The 18,190-nt window shown below is 45.5% G+C and overlaps 1 protein-coding gene across 8 annotated transcripts in view; it reads right to left on the bottom strand.

Moving 5' to 3' along the window:
* Positions 1–18,190, bottom strand: part of NOL10 (nucleolar protein 10) — a 102,339-nt gene that overhangs the window by 64,947 nt on the left and 19,202 nt on the right. For all 8 annotated transcript variants that reach the window (XR_015725346.1, XR_015725347.1, XR_015725348.1 and 5 more), the window contains 4 exons: positions 16,184–16,262; positions 14,817–14,966; positions 12,183–12,249; positions 5,023–5,075 (listed from right to left, as the gene is read on the bottom strand). Coding sequence is in view for 2 of the 8 variants with exons in the window: in XM_045775962.2 (XP_045631918.1) it covers positions 5,023–5,075; positions 12,183–12,249; positions 14,817–14,966; positions 16,184–16,262 (349 nt within the window). In the remaining 6 variants the exon portion in view is untranslated. The remainder of the gene's footprint in view (positions 1–5,022; positions 5,076–12,182; positions 12,250–14,816; positions 14,967–16,183; positions 16,263–18,190) is intronic.

Raw genomic sequence — 18,190 nt, 5'->3', positions numbered from 1 at the left:
CCTGAGGACCACCGCACAGACTTTGACCCAAACCAGTGACTAAGCCCCTATGAAGACAGGAGCACAGGCACCCAGGGACGGTATCAGAAGCCCTTGGCTCTACCACAGGCCTTTCCAGATTTGTGCTAACTCACTGAAGTGCAGAGACTTACACTCACTCTTTAGTCTGAGCCTTTTACTACATTTCACGACTAAAATATGTTTGCATTTCCTTTGGCTTTACATGCCTTTGTGAGGATGTGTGTGTGTGTGTGTGTGTGTGTGTGTGTGTGTTTTATAATTAATGAAGCAAGTATTCTTGAGCGGTTAGGCTTAACACCTAGTTATCTCTGTTTGCAAAGACAGAGTTTTGTGCGTTTATGCATTATGCTGGCTGAGTTCCAGTGCTATTTCCCAAAAGAAACAGAAGTGCTAGTGCAGGTTAAATATAATCCTTTATGTTTTTATTTGAATATCGTTTTTATTTGTAATATTTGAAGTCGTGGACTCATAATACTTGAAATCCGGCCCCATTTTTCAGGTACTTTGACTCCAAAATACTTTCCAAATTTAAAATGTACTTTTAAATAGTGAATGTTAAAATGTTTAATGCTTGGCTGATTTTTGTTACAAACAATAAAAACATTTCAATAAAAACAATATAGTTATCTTTTTCCCTAAAAAAATGTTTTAAAATAAAATACTTAACTACCAATATTGACTATTGGGTTCAGTGACACTGAATATAATCTTTATAGCGGCTTATTTTTTGGTTTTTTTGTTTGTTTGTTTTGAGGGGGTCTGGTGGAGAGAGGGAGAGAGAGAATCTCAAGCAGGCTCCAAGCCTAGAGTGGAGCCTGACGTGGGGCCCAGATCTCATGACCTTGAGATCATGACCTCAGCCAAAATCAAGATTCGGACACTTAACTGAGGGAGCCACCCAGGCGCCCATATGTGTTTTAAAAGTAGATCTTTAATTGACTCTTATTCTTCTAAATCAAATAACTTTCTAAACAAATAATGACTGCATTTTCCTTTTATATTTTTCCTCAAGGTCATACAGTCATACATATTATCAAGCGTGCAGGCCGTCAACTCTCCAGTCGTGAGGGGTTTTGGGAGCTCCTGACACACTGGGGGCTTGGAACTCAGGGTCATGTCCAACAGAAACAATACTGACCACACTGGCTAGGTTCCGAGTTGGGTGCCACAGGACACTTGGACTCCCTCTAGAATCCACACAGTTGCCAAAGGTTTAATTATAAAAGAATTACCCTAAGATTAAATTACACTGCAGAGGAAAACCAAACCTAAAAAACTATTTCTGGCATTGGTCTCAGGAGCTGCAGCTGAATTAGAGCCTGGAGTTGAAAATGCAAACAAACAGGAAAAATCACACTTCCTGGTCTCCGAGAGGGGAAAAATCAGAGAAAGGGCTGGAGAAAACCCACGTGGCCACGAAAGACGAGTCAGTTCTGGGGCTCTGCACACGGCAGAGCGCACATGCACATCAGGAACTGCACGTAATCTGTGAAGACTTCAAGGATTCAAGAAAGATGGGATCACACAGAGAGGCAAAACTTAAACTAGAAGAACATTAAGCAGTCTTCCTTTTTAGTACAGGCCCAAAGTGGGGGGAGAAAGAGTTTTCATACCTGATTTATAAGATGTTAAAACATCACAATGTAAACCTCCTAAATTTGGCATGAATCGTATATTAAAAACACACTTCCCCGGTTTTATAGGCCTCAAACAAACCATTGTGCCAAATATCAGCTTGGTAGGTTTGATAAAATCTTACAAAAATGGCAGGCTTTCAGACCCCTGGGCTCTCTCCTTGCTCTGAAGGAGTCTTACAAAAGAACAGGTTCCAAGGAAAGGCAAGGGCACTATAAAACCTCACGGGGCGCAGGGTGAAAAGGCAGGTGAGGAAGGAGCACTGCGTACAAGTCCCAGCACAGCGCTGAGCTGGGCGAGGACGCCGTGCTCCCGCTGCCGCCACACGCAGCCACCTGGGAGCGGCCCCTGTGGGCTTTCTGCACAGCCTCGGTTAACTCCGAGCTACAAAGCAGACGCTAAAATGGTCTTGTAAGATGGGCTCACATCCATCAAGAAAGCAGTTTCTCACCACCTGGCTAGCACTGGCCCCTCTCATTCATGTTGATTAAAGTCCCTGTTACTTGGAACGAAAAGAAAGTCCACCCCAAGAGACAGACAGAGTGAGAAGTGAATAATGGTCTCCTGCAGTTCTGATGATATAAATGTCACGAGCCGGGCAATGGAAACGAATGCACATAAGCGGGGGGTCGGGTGACAGAGGGGAAGGGGACCGACGGTGCGTCTGTGGGGAGCACGGAGCAACGGACGGGAGTGCAGCTCGGCGTACTGCAGGCGCGCAACTGACGTCACACGGTGTGCTAACAACATTGCCATTAAAATGAAGCAAAACAACTAAAAATGCGTGAGGTGATGTTAATCCCTTGGAATTAATATTTCTGAAGTTAACCTGAAGAACCCAAGATACAAATTTATATATAAAATATGACTTCACACCAGTTTTGATGTTTCAAAACTGAAAAATATTACATCCCAGTATTAATAGTATTTATAAGACTATCAAGGGGGAATGGGTGATTTTTATTTCCTTATACCTTGTAGAACACTTGGAATAGAAACATGCATACATTGTTCGTCTAATCAAAAAAGCTGTGTGCTTGTTCCTTTTAAAGATCATTATAAAATGTAGAGGAGGATACCAAAGGGAGAATAATTTTTACTATTCCTTGCCACCTTCCTCCTCATCCACCCATTTTCCAAGCAGAAACAGGGCTGCAGTCTCTGGTCTCTCCTCTCCCTTACTCCCTGCGTCCTACCAGTGGCCAAGCCTATCATCTAATCCTGTCCCCACTGCCACTAGCGGAGCACAGACAGTGAGGTGGCCTTAGTGCCCAAGCACTCAGGACGGCCCGCCCTGCCTCCGCAGCAAGCGGCTCTGGGCTCTGCGGCCTGTGGTTCCTTATGCACTTAGCGGGCCTCCTGATGAGGCCCTCTGTGCCCTTAGACCTCCACACCCTGCCACTGGTTGATTCTCCATACAGTTGACCTGGGAAAGCCTCCACGGTCCAGGACGTCAACACCATATAGGCAAGCGCTACAGGCCACAACACAGTAAGCATTCTGAAGAGGAAGATGAAGATAGACCTCTCTCAGAACAAGAAGTAATGTTTAGGAGGCGAGCTGACTGATTCTGTCTCCCTACGTCACACTGGACTGAGGCAAGGCATTTCTCACGATCTGTACAAGCCTTCATCAGTACGCTCCTCTGAGACAGGCCATGTGACAATGCAAGGATAACAAACCTCTGAAGTTACTGCCTGCCAGTTCAACCTCGTCTCAAATTATCCCAGAACTCAAAAGGCTACAACCACTGAAAAGGGAAGGCATGGGGGCACGGGCACCATCATCTCTCCTGTATGTGGCTATGGCATATTCTTTGGAGAACCTAAGCCATTCTCCTTGTGGCAGCCAAAATAATCCTTCCCAAATGTAAATCTGATCATATCACTCCCCTGCTTAGAGCCTATCCAGACCTCCCTGCCTACATGTCCGCCTGGCTTACAAGACCTCCGCCATCTGGCTCTTGACCCCCATCCCCCTCTCTCTGTGCCTCAGCCATGCGGGTTACTTTCCCCCTGATGTTTGCACACTGTTCCCTCTACTTCTAAGATCTCTCTCCCACCCTACACCCCACCCTCTCCATCTGGTGTATGTAACCATCCTTCAGGTCTCTCCCAGGCAGTCCAGCCCCATGGGCAAGTTTCTGAGTACCCTCCGCACCTCCCCCCGGGTCCCAGTCCCACGCCGGGTGGTGCATCTCCCCTCCTGAGCACTCCAGAGCACCCTCCTTCCTTCCGTGACAGCCCTCCTCGCACTGGACTCGAACTGCCTCCTTTCTTCACTGCCTGCCAGTGAACTCCTTGAGGAAAGGGGCAGTGTTCTACACACCGTCACCCTGCCGGCATCCAGTATCGGGCCTGACCCACAGTTGGTGCAATCAAGAGACATAGTCACTGAATCAACGAAGACAAGGAAAAACAGACAAACTGACAGGAATCCAGCAGTATTGGAGAGGCTGGGGAAAATGGAACAAGTGACAACTTAGAAAAACATAAAAGTTTGCTGCTTGAATGGCCTTCGTTTCACTGACAACCAAAAGAAGTATCTCAAAGTGCTTTCAACAACCTACGAGTTTCCTGAAACCACAGAGAGTCGACAAGCACCAGAATACTTTTTTGGGGAAATACACCGTTAAGCTATTTCAAAAGAACCATACCAAATATGAAGAACTTTCCCAACTGGAGGCTGACAACAGTACAGAGTTCACCTCCCCAAAGTCCTGCTCTGCAACACTCCTCACCCCCACCCTCTTCTCCCCAAATCTCAGAACAGGAGCTGTCTGCCGGCTGTAAAGTAATCGAGTGCCAACTCTGTCCTACATGGTTTTCTGTTCAGGAGATCCTATTTCCCTCTGTCTCTTTCCTACTGTAGTCTGAAAGGTAAAGTAGGGAAGCTTCCGTCATATGCAAGAGAATTCTTGCAGGACGAATAAAAGGCCAGGCCTGTGGCTGCAGGCCACCACTGACCAGGTCCATCTGAGCTCGTTTCCTCAGGCGGGACTTACTTGTAAGAGCAACAGGATGACCGAAGAGAACCAGGCTGTTGGTTTAGAACCAGACCTCCTGTTCACTAACGGTTTAAAGCTCTAGATTCTGAAATACTTGGAAACAAAACCCAAATGTAAATTTGAAGAACAAAGACTAATTCCTAACATTTGTTTTAATGTGACAGGAAGCACTTTCTCATAAAAGAACAGTGAAGCATTATTTTACTGGCTCCAGGAAGCAAAGTGAAACTGCAGGTGAATCCACTAAGTTTAATTTATACAACCAAACACAGACCCAAAGGCCTTCAATACGACCAGTTTAAAAATATATTGTCTTTGCTTATCCTATTTTTACAGTAACTAGTATTCGTATTACTTACCGGAATGTAATAGATGCCCATCTTGGGGGTTTCGTTGGCAGTAAGAAGCATCCCTAAAAATAAACACAATGAAAAAGATAAACACATGGGGAAGAAAAGGGCGCCCTTTTCCATTTGTTTTACACTTTGAAATGTTCCGGGTACTCAGAAGACGGTGCACGGCAGAAGAGCTGGGCCTGGAGGCCGGGTGCCCTGGGAATCAGGTCATGGGCTTCAGTCTCTGATCCTCCTAGATGGGGCGCCTTACGGATCATGAAGACCAGCTTCCCCCCTGCAAAATGCTCAGGCTGTACTAGCCAAATAAACAGGCAGTTTCTACCACTGCTCAGGTCTCCATCAAGTTTGCCATCATTTTTAAGGGGGAGAGTTTGACACTTCAGACACATAGACAAAAAGTAGTATGGGTGCGCTGTTTATAATAATAATAATAATAATGATAATAATGAAGAAGTTAAGAAAAAGGGCTTCTTTCTGTTAATCAGGAATCAAAAAACCAAGGCAAAGCATCTCCCACAAAATGTCACAGCAAAGTAGTTCATAAGGTTTGCATTAAGCTTCACACGTGAATTGTAAACAAAACGACGGACTTAAGGGGAGCGCTAGGGCTGTAGCTACACCAGGAAACCCCTATACAGCATCTAACAGCCCTTCCTCCACCCAATTAATTCACTTGCCAGGGAATCTGAACAGACTCAACTAACAGATCCGCATTTTAAGAAAGCAGAACTGAAGTGTGGGAAAGTTGCCGGCATTCGGTGAAGGCACCCCCCACCCACAGGAGCAGCAGCACCCAGTGACCCCACGATTCTGTTCCAGTGTTGTTCTCTGCTCTCTGCCACACCTGCAACCTACTCCTCCCCACGAGCCTCCCACAGGAGCGCCAGTCCTCCCAGACCCTGTTCCAGAATGACGCACTTTCCATACAACTGAAATCAGCAACCGTCTAGGGAGTTCTTTACAACCTACGAAGTGTCTTCACAGATAGTACCTTGGTGAACATGTAACAAATCTCTGAAATAAGAAATAACAGCATCCTTATTTTACAGATGAAAAAAAAAAGTTCAAAGGGACTGAGTGCCCTGTCACAAGCTAGAGAATTTTAGAGCCAAACCTTCTCCTGGACCCTTTAGACAAGATCGAAGAGGTCATTCTGGGGACTGAGGAGACAGATTACAACCACAAAGAAGGTTCTTGCCGAAGACATTCCCCGAGCCTGGCTTCACTGGCTCGACTCTGAACACGGATCATTCAACAGTGAGCATTCCGCAAGGAAATGCAATCACACCTACCCAACAAACCAGACAGAAAGCTCTGATCTAATTACCCAAAGAACCCAGACTAGACAAAGCAGATTGTTTTCACAGTGGAATAAGATCTCACTTGACCACATACGGACAATGATACAAGCTGACCTTCTACCAAACTAAAGTGGGGAAAGTCAGGACTGAAACCAATTATGAATGAGAAAAACAGGCAACCTCACAAAGCCCAAGAACAAAAAGCCGAAAAAAAAATCAAATTAGTAAAAGAAAGTTAGTTCAGCAGAAATTAAAGATGATCACAGGCAAGAGAGGAGAAGAATGTGAGGCACTGTGCCAGGAATTATACTTCCAGATGGACAACGTGGCCTCACAAAGTTAGATGATTTGCTCAAGGTCACCACATAGCTAGGACGAGAGAAGTTGGTATTCTACTGACTCCAAAGCCCATGGAACGCAGGACTCTCCAACCACAATCACAACTAAGAAAAAAATGGAAAGACTTCTTGCATGGTCAAATAATAAAAAATTTCAAAAGTGGAAATATAAACACCATAGAGCAACAGGAAAAATGTTAATATAATGTCAACTGGAAAGCAAAAGACAACTGTACATATAGCGGGAGGACCATGACTAAAAACACATGAACACAAGATGAATATAAGAATTTCTCTCATGGGGGCGCCTGGGTGGCGCAGTTGTTAAGCGTCTGCCTTCGGCTCAGGGCATGATCCCGGCGTTCTGGGATCGAGCCCCACATCAGGCTCTTCCACTGGGAGCCTGCTTCTTCCTCTTTCACTCCCCTGCTTGTGTTCCCTCTCTCACTGGCTGTCTCTCTCTCTGTCAAATAAATAAATAAGATCTTAAAAAAAAAAAAAAGAAAAGAAACACTATTAAAAAAAAAAAAAAAAAAGAATTTCTCTCATGGATGGGGCGCCTGGGTGGCACAGCGGTTAAGCGTCTGCCTTCGGCTCAGGGCGTGATCCCGGCGTTCTGGGATCGAGCCCCACATCAGGCTCCTCTGGTATGAGCCTGCTTCTTCCTCTCCCACTCCCCCTGCTTGTGTTCCCTCTCTCGCTGGCTGTCTCTATCTCCGTCGAATAAATAAATAAAATCTTTAAAAAAAAAAAAAAGAATTTCTCTCATGGAAACAGTAACAGTACTTGGGAAGAGATAGTGGAATTATGAATGGTTTTTCCTCCCCCATTTCCTTTGTAGTGATGCTTATTATAGTTTCAACAATGACAATATCAATTTTGAAAGAGAGGGAGTTGATCATTAGTGCCTAGAGTCCAAAGAACCTGCCTCGAGTCTGACTCCTGCTGTAGCGAGCACTACCCAGTGTGCTGTGCGGCCTCATGGGGCAGCCACAGAGAATCGGATGGAACAGCAGGGCCCTTCCAGGAAGCGTACACACATCGTTTTTCACCTGCGTGTGCTTCAGGGGCTAAAGGATCCACTGAGGCTCAGAGTTCAAAATCCGAAACCGTGCTCTCTGCCAGTGCTACTCTGTCGGCTCCCAGGGATAATCTGCAAACTGGGCCCCTCGGAAAGTGTAGGAACAGAAGGGAGGAATTTAGACATCCATGAAGCCTTGTGACTGTCTTTTCCTTGTAATTCATTTTTATTACATTTTACAAAAGTATCAGGCTGCCATGGCTTGAAAATTTAAAAACAAGGGAAAAACAAAATCTCAGTCCTTCAGATACATTTGCACTAGACACCAGCAACGGCCACCGCCGTGAACAGCGCAGACAGTCTGTGAGTGCAGAACGTGCCGGAGAAGAAAGGCCAGGGCATTTCTTCCCATGTGCTCCACTCGAGATGCAAGCGTGGGGCAGGGGTTTTCCCAGAGAGGCACCGAGGGTAGGTACAGATGTCCCAACCCACTCTTCTTGATGCTGGGAGAGGGCACGACACAGAAGGGAAGCCTGCCTCCACCGCACAGTACAGGCAGTCTCCAGCAGCCTGGAAGGCAGGTGGGGAGACCCAGAACTGGGTACTTGACATGACTACTCAGCCGCAGTTCAGGCTTTGAATGGAAAGTGCATCTTCTCTTCTCTCTCCCTGTGATTCGAACCCAGCGATCCCGACTCCGGTTGCAGCGGGGTTCAGCTACCCGTGAGCCCCACCAGCGCCACAAGGAGCCGCCTCGCGGCCTCCCCGGCGCCACCGGGCTGCACGCAGCTGCCCAACGACGCGGAGACGCTGGAGTTGGGCTGAATGAGCAACGCGAGCAGGATGGAGGAAGGAGCCAGGAAGGCGGGACCATTTCTCAATATTCTGAGCCACCTCCGTATTAGAAAAACATGACAAAACAGTAATCGTGATTCGGCTCTAATTACTTCAAAATGAGTAAGTGAGAAAATAAAGAAAGAAGAACGTTTTAGCTTTTCTAAAATATGATTAAGCTCATGATGATTAAGCACAAAGCAGCAAGAGCGGCGTTAAAGGGAAAGGAGCAGAGCGAGGGAAAGCAGCGAAGCGCGTGAATCAAGCCTGCTCACATCCAAACCCCAAGGCGGCAGCCGAGCGTCTCGTCTGACCGTGCTTGCCAGCAGGAAATAAAGTATTTGGCTATTTTTTGTGTTTGATTCATTTCTTATAAGTTATTTGACAATCAACTTGTTCTTCTGTCCAAAACATCACTCTTAATGTGTTTACCTCTCAGAAAAGTGTACTTTACAATGAAGAGACCTCATGGTCTCCTTAACCCAGGGACCACGTTGCCCCTCACTGGCCCAGGAGGACTATGGGATGGGGTCGGACATGGAGAAGCCAGCATCTCTTGTCTAAAGTCCATCACTTGAGAAAAAATACACAGGCTGGAGGCACAAGGTAAACGACACTATGAAAACCAGCCACACAAATCCAGGGTGAGGGACAGGTCAATGTCATGGAGAAGGCAAAAAAAAAAAAAAAAAAAAAGGATGGGCGGTGGGGACAGGGCTATTACAATTGAAAGAAACTAGACATGGCCACACCTTGAAGTAACACACAGCCCTGGTTACAGCCTGGTTCCAAACAACAGCCTACAATAGGCGTCTGGGGGACAAAGGGGAATGCGAGAAGGGACTGGATGTCTACTAGCGAACGAGAGTTATGAGATGGGCTGGCGGGATGCAGAGTCCTAGAGGACGTCCCTACTCCAGTGTCCTACTCCACGAGATGGACGCCGAACGCCCGCAGCCGACTTCAACGCCTCGCACCTCAGCAGCATCCTACCCTGGGAAAGATCCCCAAGTCTGGGCCGGCACCGTGCGACAGAAATATCACGCAAGCCACACGTGGGATTTCACATTTTCTAGTAGATACATTTAAAACAAATTTTTTTAAACAAATAAAATAAATTTTAATGTATCTCATTAACCCAATATGTCTGAAATATTTATACATAAAAAATTAAAGATCTATTTCCCTTTTCTTTTTAAAGAAAGAGAGAGTACCTGCATGTCTACAGGAACATGCATGCAAGCAGGGGAAGGGTCGGGGAGGGGGGAGGGAGAGAGAAAATCCTAAACAGGCTCCATGCCCAGCATGCAGCCCGATGCGGGGCTCAATGTCACGACACTGAGATCATGACCTGAGCTGAAATCAAGAGTTGGAGGCTTAGCCGATGGAGCCACCCAGGCGCCCCTATTTCACCTTATTTTTTTATCTGTATAACGTCTTTGAAATCTGGTCGTATTTTACACGTACAGCACATCTCAGGTGAGCCAAGGCACACGGCCAGCTCTCAAGGGCCGCAAGCGGCCGCACAGCTTCCTGCTCTCAGCACCAGCTGCCCCTTCAAACACTCTCCCCAGTCCAGCGAAACCTGCTCGCCACCCTCGTTCCGACGTTAAGTCCGCCTGGTTTTGCTCATCTTGCTGTGCAACTTGGACCCCATCTCAGACCATCTAAGACTCTCTAACTAGGACCCCACCGGCGTCATCTGCAATTTATTCCTGAACCGGTCCAAATTTGACTTCACCCCTGCTCCTGCCATGAAACCCTCTTAATGATCACAGCTACACAGCTGATCACAACAATGCAGCTCCCCATCTTTCTTGGGAAAGCAGCGTGGAACTGGAAAGGGCAAGTGCTCCAGAACCAGGAAAGGCTGGCTGTAGCTGAGGCGCTGCCCACACCGCCTGGGCGACCAACTCCAGCCCAGTGACCCACCTGTTCTCCCCTCCTAAGATGGAAGACCAGCAGACAGACAAGAAGAAAGAAAAACCCGTGGGCACCACTAACGACACCAGGTTCTGAAAAGCTGAATGATCCGTGGTTACCACGGAGCCCAGCAGCACAGGAGCATGAGAACGTGTTCCTTCCTTCCGGCCTCAACCTCGGTGGTCCTCACACGTGCCGAGCAGCGCCCACCCGCCCGCCCTCGCAGGAGCTCCTGCTCTACTTCCAACATGGTCACTTCTCTTACTGGTGCTCTGTCCGCTCCTGTGAAGTGTCTCAGCTGGCTCTTCCTTCTCCTCATTCCCCCTCTACATGGACTCAGCTCCTGCTCTCTACACTTCCCCATGGTGATCTCACCACTCCCACCTCTCCTGATATCACCTCAGCTTACACGTCTGCAAACGTCGTAAGTGCAGACCTGCTTCTCTCGAGACCACACTTCCTCCCGTGCGCTAGACCTGGCTCCCGCTGCAAGGCTGTGGGTCGGGCTGGGGCCTCCCGAGTGCTTGGCAAGCATGTTACACACGCACACACTTCTGGGTCCTGCCATTGGACACTCTAGTCGGTACCTCAGGGATGGGGCCAAGGGATCTGTACTTTTTAGAAAGGCTCCCTGGAAAGAGCAGCCAGGTGCGAGATGCTCTGCCAGACACTGACCTATCGCCTCCTGATGTTCGCGAACAATCTCTCTCTCTAAACTTGCTCATTCTCTTGTGCTCCCAATCAGCTTAGAGTCTCCCTTCCTACTCATTTTATTTCAACACCAATTCTACCCTTTACACGATGGACAGAACCGTCTTCTGAAAGCACGGTCTGAACAGGTCCTAACCAGAGACTGAGCCCAAACCATTCCGCACGTGATTCCCGGACCTCTGCCACCTTCGCTCCTTCGAGAGCCACCAGGGCTCTGGCACATCAGCCCCACCCCTTCCCCAAACAAGCCCCACGAACGGTACCCTATGGTACCTATTGTACCTTTCCTTCTTGTCCTTCCTGCAGCGCTCTCTCACATGGAATGCCTCATCTCCCCACCCCACCTACCCAATCTCACTCCAAACACATGCAAGCAACCAGCTCCCTTCTGTGATCTCCCCAGTGGTGCTGGCTGAAACCCCTCACTCTAACATGCTGTCAAAGTGCTGTTTGTACATAACAGAATTTTTCCTGCTTTGCCCTGTATCCCTCTATCAAAATTATCTGTGTACACCTGCCCTCAAAATGTAACACTGCTTGAGAGTGGGGACTGTTCTTACTTTCGTACCCCAAAATTCTTCACAGATTTGTCCTGAAAGTATTCTAAGTCTTGAAATCCATGACGCAAGCGGAACAGCATACAACACAGAAGACGCCAAAACCCACGGCTTCATGAGCCTTGTGGATTATCAGGCAATCCCAGCCTTCCCCAAATCCTTGACCTCAATTACCACACACTATTACGAATCACATAAAAGAGTGGAGAGCACACTAAAATAGCATCTCACCTGCCACCTGCCTATGTATTGTTGGTTTCTACTAATAGCTAGGCTGGCTAAGGACTGAGTCACTGAGAGTGCCATTTTCTGAATCATCCGCACCACTTCCTGCTCTTGATTCTTCCGGTAAATATAATATCCAAGAACCGTCCTGACCAAGCCAAACCCTGTCTGAGGAAATGAAATGAGTTTAAAATCCCATAAAGCACAGCCTAGATTTATCCCACCAAATGGCCTACTGCTACCTACTGCATACCTGAGTTGGGATAGAGGCAGACATCATTAATGTCATGTTCTGGCTCCAAGGAAGTAAATATTTTTCCCTAAAAGAATAAGCAAAAAGGAATTATTAAAATAGTTAAAGGCAGACAACTTTTACCAACGTTGAGTAAAGAAAATAAACCAGAGATCTGACATAACCACCTATTGCTATGTAAAGAAATAACATCACCTAGTTGAAAGAACAGAATTTAAGTTTCAGAAATGGTAGAGAATTCATTTTATCAATTTATCAAATGCTTTCACTTCAGAGATGGGGAAACTTGAGGCCTATGGGGGAAAGGTGACTTATCCAAGGAAATACATACAGTTTCATAATGTTCACACAGCGGCAATGGGTAAAGTTTAAGATACAGTTGTACATCAACTTAGAAAAATTCTCCTAATCTGGAAGACACACCCCAGTTAAACTTGTACTCAAAGAAACCAGAGAATGGGAGATGGTCAGCGGGGTCAGATGAGGATGATATCCGCCACATCTACATCACAAAGCTCTGAGCAGGATCCAGTAAGAGCATCGGTGGAAAATAACTTACAAAACAAAATCCTATAAACACGTTAACTTGTTAGTTACACAGGAGAGGCTAACACACTTTTTATATTCAATGTGGAGGTAGGGGGAGAATGGGGCTGTATTTTAAAAAATTAAGAGAAGGACAGTAAAAAAAACAAGGGGCAGAAGATAAGAAGACGGGAGGGGAAAAAGGTGATGAGAAAGGTAAATACGGAAAGCAAGTCAAGCAAAACCAAGCAATCTGGGTGTTGGTCGAGGGCGTATTTAGTCATAACAACACCGCCAAAATAAAACGCATTGCAACAACTACAGCAAGGTAATTTCAAGAACTGATGTTGAAAATGTCTGCCAGCTCTTGCATTTATTAACTCATTATCAGAGGCTCCCATGGCCAAGGAGTGGGGTAGAGCTAAGGCCCGGGGAAGGTGCTTACTGCACGCTCAGTGAAAAGCTGCAGTCAAATTCTAATTCAAGACACAACAACGAAAGGCCAATACTTTGGGAGTTAACCAAAAGAATATTAAAAACAAAAGTTATGATCCAAGCAGCTGGGGGACTCTGGGACAAAGCTGAAGTGTGATGGGGCTGGGACAGCACCTCTGTCCTGAGTGCACGCGATCCCGGTAAGGACTGACGCTTGCTCAACTACCGCTGAGGCCACTGGACCTTCCACCCCCCTTCACCTCCAAAATGAATTTAAAAAAAAAAAAGGAACACTTTTTGACTAAAGACACTGACGTTTGTAATTAATTAAATATAATTAATTAAATACAAAGAACTCTTATAAGCAATTAATATATTGGGGCACCTGGGTGGCTCAGTCCGTTAAGCTTCCAACTCTTGATTTCAGCTTAGGTCATAATCTCAGGGTCGTGAGATCGAGCCCTGCATCAGGCTCCACACTCGGCAGGGTGTCAGCTTGAGCTCTCTCTCCCTCCCCCACTGGCCCTCACCCCACTTGTACTCTCCACTCTCTCTACATAAATAAAAATCTTTAATAAAAGCACTTGCTATACTGAATTTTTTCCCATTTTGTTGACAGACTGATCTTTACTCTCAAAATACCTTAGAGTTTTAAAACAAAAAATGAAAAGCATAGGGCAGATGAAAACGAGAAATGTAGGCTTTTGTTACTTTTACTTTTTAAATGACACTTGGAATTGAGGAGAAAGAACAGAAAAATATTCTTTTTTTTTGAGAGAGAGAAAGAGACAGCACACAAATGGGGTGGAGGGGGGGCAGAGGGAGAGAGAGAGAGAGAGATCAGCAGATACCCTGCTGAGCACAGAGCCTGATGTGGGGCTCAATCTCATGACCCTGAGATCATGACCTGAGCCAAAATCAAGAGTCGGACATTAAACCGACTGAGCCACCCAAGAGCCCTCACATCAAATACTCTGAAGAAAATACAGTTTTTAAGAAAAACACTAAGAGGGATGCCTGGGTGGCTCAATCAGTTAAGTGTCTGCCTTTGGCTCAGATCATGATTCCGGGGATCCTGGGATTGAGTCCCACATTGGGCTCCTTGCTCAAGGGGGAACCTGCTTGTCCCTCTGCCTGCTGCTCCCCCTGCTTGTGCTCTCTCCCTCTCTCTTACGAATAAACAAAAATCTTTTTTAAAAATTAAAAAAAAAGAAAAACACTAAGAAATTATTGAAAGGGGGTCATATGCAGAAGCCAATTATTTGAGATGGGTTTTAAAAGGTATGAAATTGAGATACATAATAACGTTGACATGGAAAGATAATTAGTAGCTCATAAAAACTTTCCCAAGACTGTGAGAGAGCCTCAGGATCTAGGAGGTTCTCATGGAGCAGTGTTTTGAAAACGTGATTTACTCTCTACCTAACTGAACATGTAGAAAGGCATGCCGGTTCTAGCAAACCAGGACACCTTCTCCACAGGAAGGAAACAGTCTTGACTATTTATCTACATATGAGTATTATCTTGGCTTAAGTAACTGACTTCCAACTAAGCTCTCAGGTGGGTACTTAGCCACTCTTTCTCAAAAGCCCACATAACTCAAAAAAGGCAACAGAAAGAAAAGGAACATTAGGAAAATACACTAACAAGTAACTGCAACAAAACAGTACGTACTGAGTTCTTATTCCACATTTTGATGATGCGTGAGTCTGCAGACAAAATCAAATCTAGTGAATCCTGGAAGTGAACTGACTTAATGGGCAGCCCGTACTGGTGATCCTTAACCAGCAATGGCTTATCTGATCGAAGGTCATATAACAAAATCTAAAAGAAAGAAAGCAAATTATTTCTGTTGAAACAAAATTAAATATTTTATCTTAAAAAGCAACTTTGAAAACTCAGAATAATGGCTGTCATTTGTTTTACTGCCTTTTTATGAGCTTAATAAACACCTTACTCAGGGCGCAAAAATTTTAAAGTCTGACAGCAAAACACTCCAGAAAAATCTCTTAAATTACCCTTAGAGTACATGGTTTTATGAATTTAACCGGAGAGTAACTTTTAGGCTCACTAAGACTGAGAACGACTGAGCTATCCTACGAAAGGAGCAAAAAGAAAAATCTGTAAGAGCTGGTGTCATCTGTGAACTAAAACAAATACATACACTGAGGATCTACGATGTGCCAGGCACTGTCACAGCGGCTGACAGAAATAAGCACAAAATGCGTAATGAAGATAACCTGGCAGATCTGAGCAGACAGTGGCGGCAAGGCTGTGACTGCTGTCGGGCGGGGGGCCCTGGGGGTTTCTTCTGAGCCCTGTCACTAGAGGCAAGTGGCCGGAGAAGCTAGATCTCAGTCCCTGGCGACAGATCCTCGGCAGCCCATAACGAGAGGTAGTAACCCCACTGGAAGTAGGCTCTCAGACCGGATCTAGAGGAGAACAAACTTACAAGTGTGTGGACCCTGCCTTGAAGGAAAGAAGGGAAGAAAGAAAAGGTGAAAGTAACCCTCTGCAGCTACTCAATCCATCCCTGTCAGACCAGCATTGCTAAGGTACGTCACTGCGGGGCATGTGGTCGATGGTGCTCGGTAAAAAAAAGGTTCGTAGGACAAATATATTTTGGAAATACTTGCTAATGCATTTCTTGTCTAGAGGAATTCTCAGAGCCTTCAATATATATTTAAATCCACTATGATCCTCCAAGAGTAGAAATCTGGCAGAATTCCAAACTTTGCTGACCACAGAATTCTGTTTTACACACTCTGGAAAATGTTATGCTAAACCACAGTCAAGACAATGTCGGAGGCATAATACCCCCAAGCTCAAGAACCTCTCAGACCAACCCGCACGGCCAGAAGTGGAATTTCTCAAGGTACTAAAAGAATACAGCATTCCGGAGTACCCCTCCACTCTAGCCAAAACAATAATGCCTCATCTTCTGTTCCCACAGTGAACAGATCTGTGGATATTTCCCACAATATATACATGCTTCTGAGATACGAACTTAAGTGTGAAGTTCCCAACTTAAACATACTCACCTGCCCTGTGGATGTTCCCACTGCCATGGTCAAGGCACCATTAAATTTCAAAGCAGAGATTGTTGGTAAACTGTTTATCCTGAAAGGCAAAATATTCATGTTCCATGTACATATGGCCAAACCTTCCAAGTAACAAGTTCATTATTAATCTTCAGTTGTAGTAGGGAAAATCCTATCTAGCTTTATGTTTAAAAGGTCACTGTAGGGGCACCTGGGTGGCTGATTTGGTTGAGCGTCTGCCTTCGGCTCAGGTCATGATCCTGGGGTCCTGGGACTGAATCCTGCATCGGGCTCCCCGATCAGTGGGGAGCCTGCTTCTCCCTGCCTGCCGCTCCCCCCTCCTTGTGTGCATGCGTGCACTCTCTCTCTAATAAATAAATAAAATCTTTTAAAAAAATAAAAAATAAAAGGTAATTGTATCCAAACTTTCTTAACCAAGATAAAAAGTAAGCTTTTATGTAAATGTAATCTGCATTTAAAAGTCTGTAGATTATCTTCTTCAAAACTGTAAGAAACACTCTCAAAGTATCTACCAAAAAAAAAGTTTCTAAAGCTCTAACACCAATTGAAAAGGATCAGTATGACATTGTCTTTCCCTTTGATCAAGCCAGGATAAGGTATTTACAAAAATATCCCCTCTTTTGCTTAAGAGGAAATGAGTTTATATTTGGGCAGGTTATACCCATTTTCATTTTTAAAGCTGCCATTGTCAAGCTAAAATAAAATACTAATCCTCAGATGGGGACGAGAACCTGGGAGAGTACAGAGACGGTATGACGAATGGTCACGGCCACAAATCTGGAACATGCTTCTCACTCAGCAACCAGGAAGAGGCTCGGCACACAACAACCATCTATGGTGGAAAGGGAGCCAGACAAAACAGACGAGGACAACGGTCCTGACCTCAGTCCCTACTGTCGCCGTGTCCTCGGGACCAGGCCCCCCAGTCCAAGCCATGAACTGTCGGCACCCTCAAGGCTCTCAGGCCCCCTAAAGTCTCAAGCTGTAACCGCACTGACACATCGGTTTGCAACCTGGAGGCCTCTCACGTCCATCCTTCCAGTGATTTACTCTTCAAAACCAACTCCAGGAGCACGTGTCAGTGCCGTGGGACGTTGGTTTTCTTTACTTACTCAAACTTCTTTAATTCTTAACAAAACTCTGTCATCTTCTCCAGGGAGATACTAAGTTTATCCCTCAGTATTTCACAATTTTTGTTGTTGTGAGAATTGTTTTTCATTGTATCTTTCTAACTAGGTTTTGCTGATAAACCTCAAAGCCACTGATTTTGCACATTTCTTTCATCACCAACTTATTTAGCTCTCGTATTAGTTCTTACGATCTTCCAGTGGATTCTAACTGGGTTTCTCAGGAAGGGATTCTCACTGGGTTTCTCGGGGAGACAATCATTATCGTCTGCAAATAAAGATAGCCTGTCCCCCCATCCGAAAATTACACATACTTCTTTCTCTTTATGGTATGGACTCCACCTTCCAGAACTCCACCTCTGTAAATAACAGAGGTGACAGCTTACAGTGCTTGCACAGAAAATAATGAAGCTAAGGATACAAAAATTAACAAATGAAGTCACCTGAAATGGAAACAGCAAGCAAACCGACCTGTACCATTTTGGTACACACCCAGATTTTCTCCCCACAACTCCACAGCGTGTTCACACTGCTTTTCTTAGGAACATGTGCTAGAGACCTACAGACAACCGCATGATATGCTTTTCCACTTCACGGCATGTTTGGAACATCTCCCCTAGAATTAAATGTACTTTTGCGACAGAATTCTTAACAGCTTACATATGCCATTGGTCAATACTTCCCTCATCTGTAAAATAAATACATTAAGAGTACCTGCCGTGAGTACGAAGTTAGTAAATGTAAAGAACTAAGGACACTAGCCGGCAAACAGAAAGCACTACCTGTTAGCTAGCTGTATTTTTACCAAAGCTGTATTTAATCAATATTCTCAGGCTACTTCTGACATTTCAGTATTATC

Source organism: Ursus americanus, chromosome 7 (genome assembly GCF_024610735.1).
Source record: "Ursus americanus isolate L20-20 chromosome 7, mUrsAme1.1.p, whole genome shotgun sequence".
Classification (NCBI taxonomy): domain Eukaryota; kingdom Metazoa; phylum Chordata; class Mammalia; order Carnivora; family Ursidae; genus Ursus; species Ursus americanus.
The sequence above is the reverse complement of the archived record's forward strand: the minus strand, read 5'-3'. Positions and strand labels throughout refer to the sequence as shown.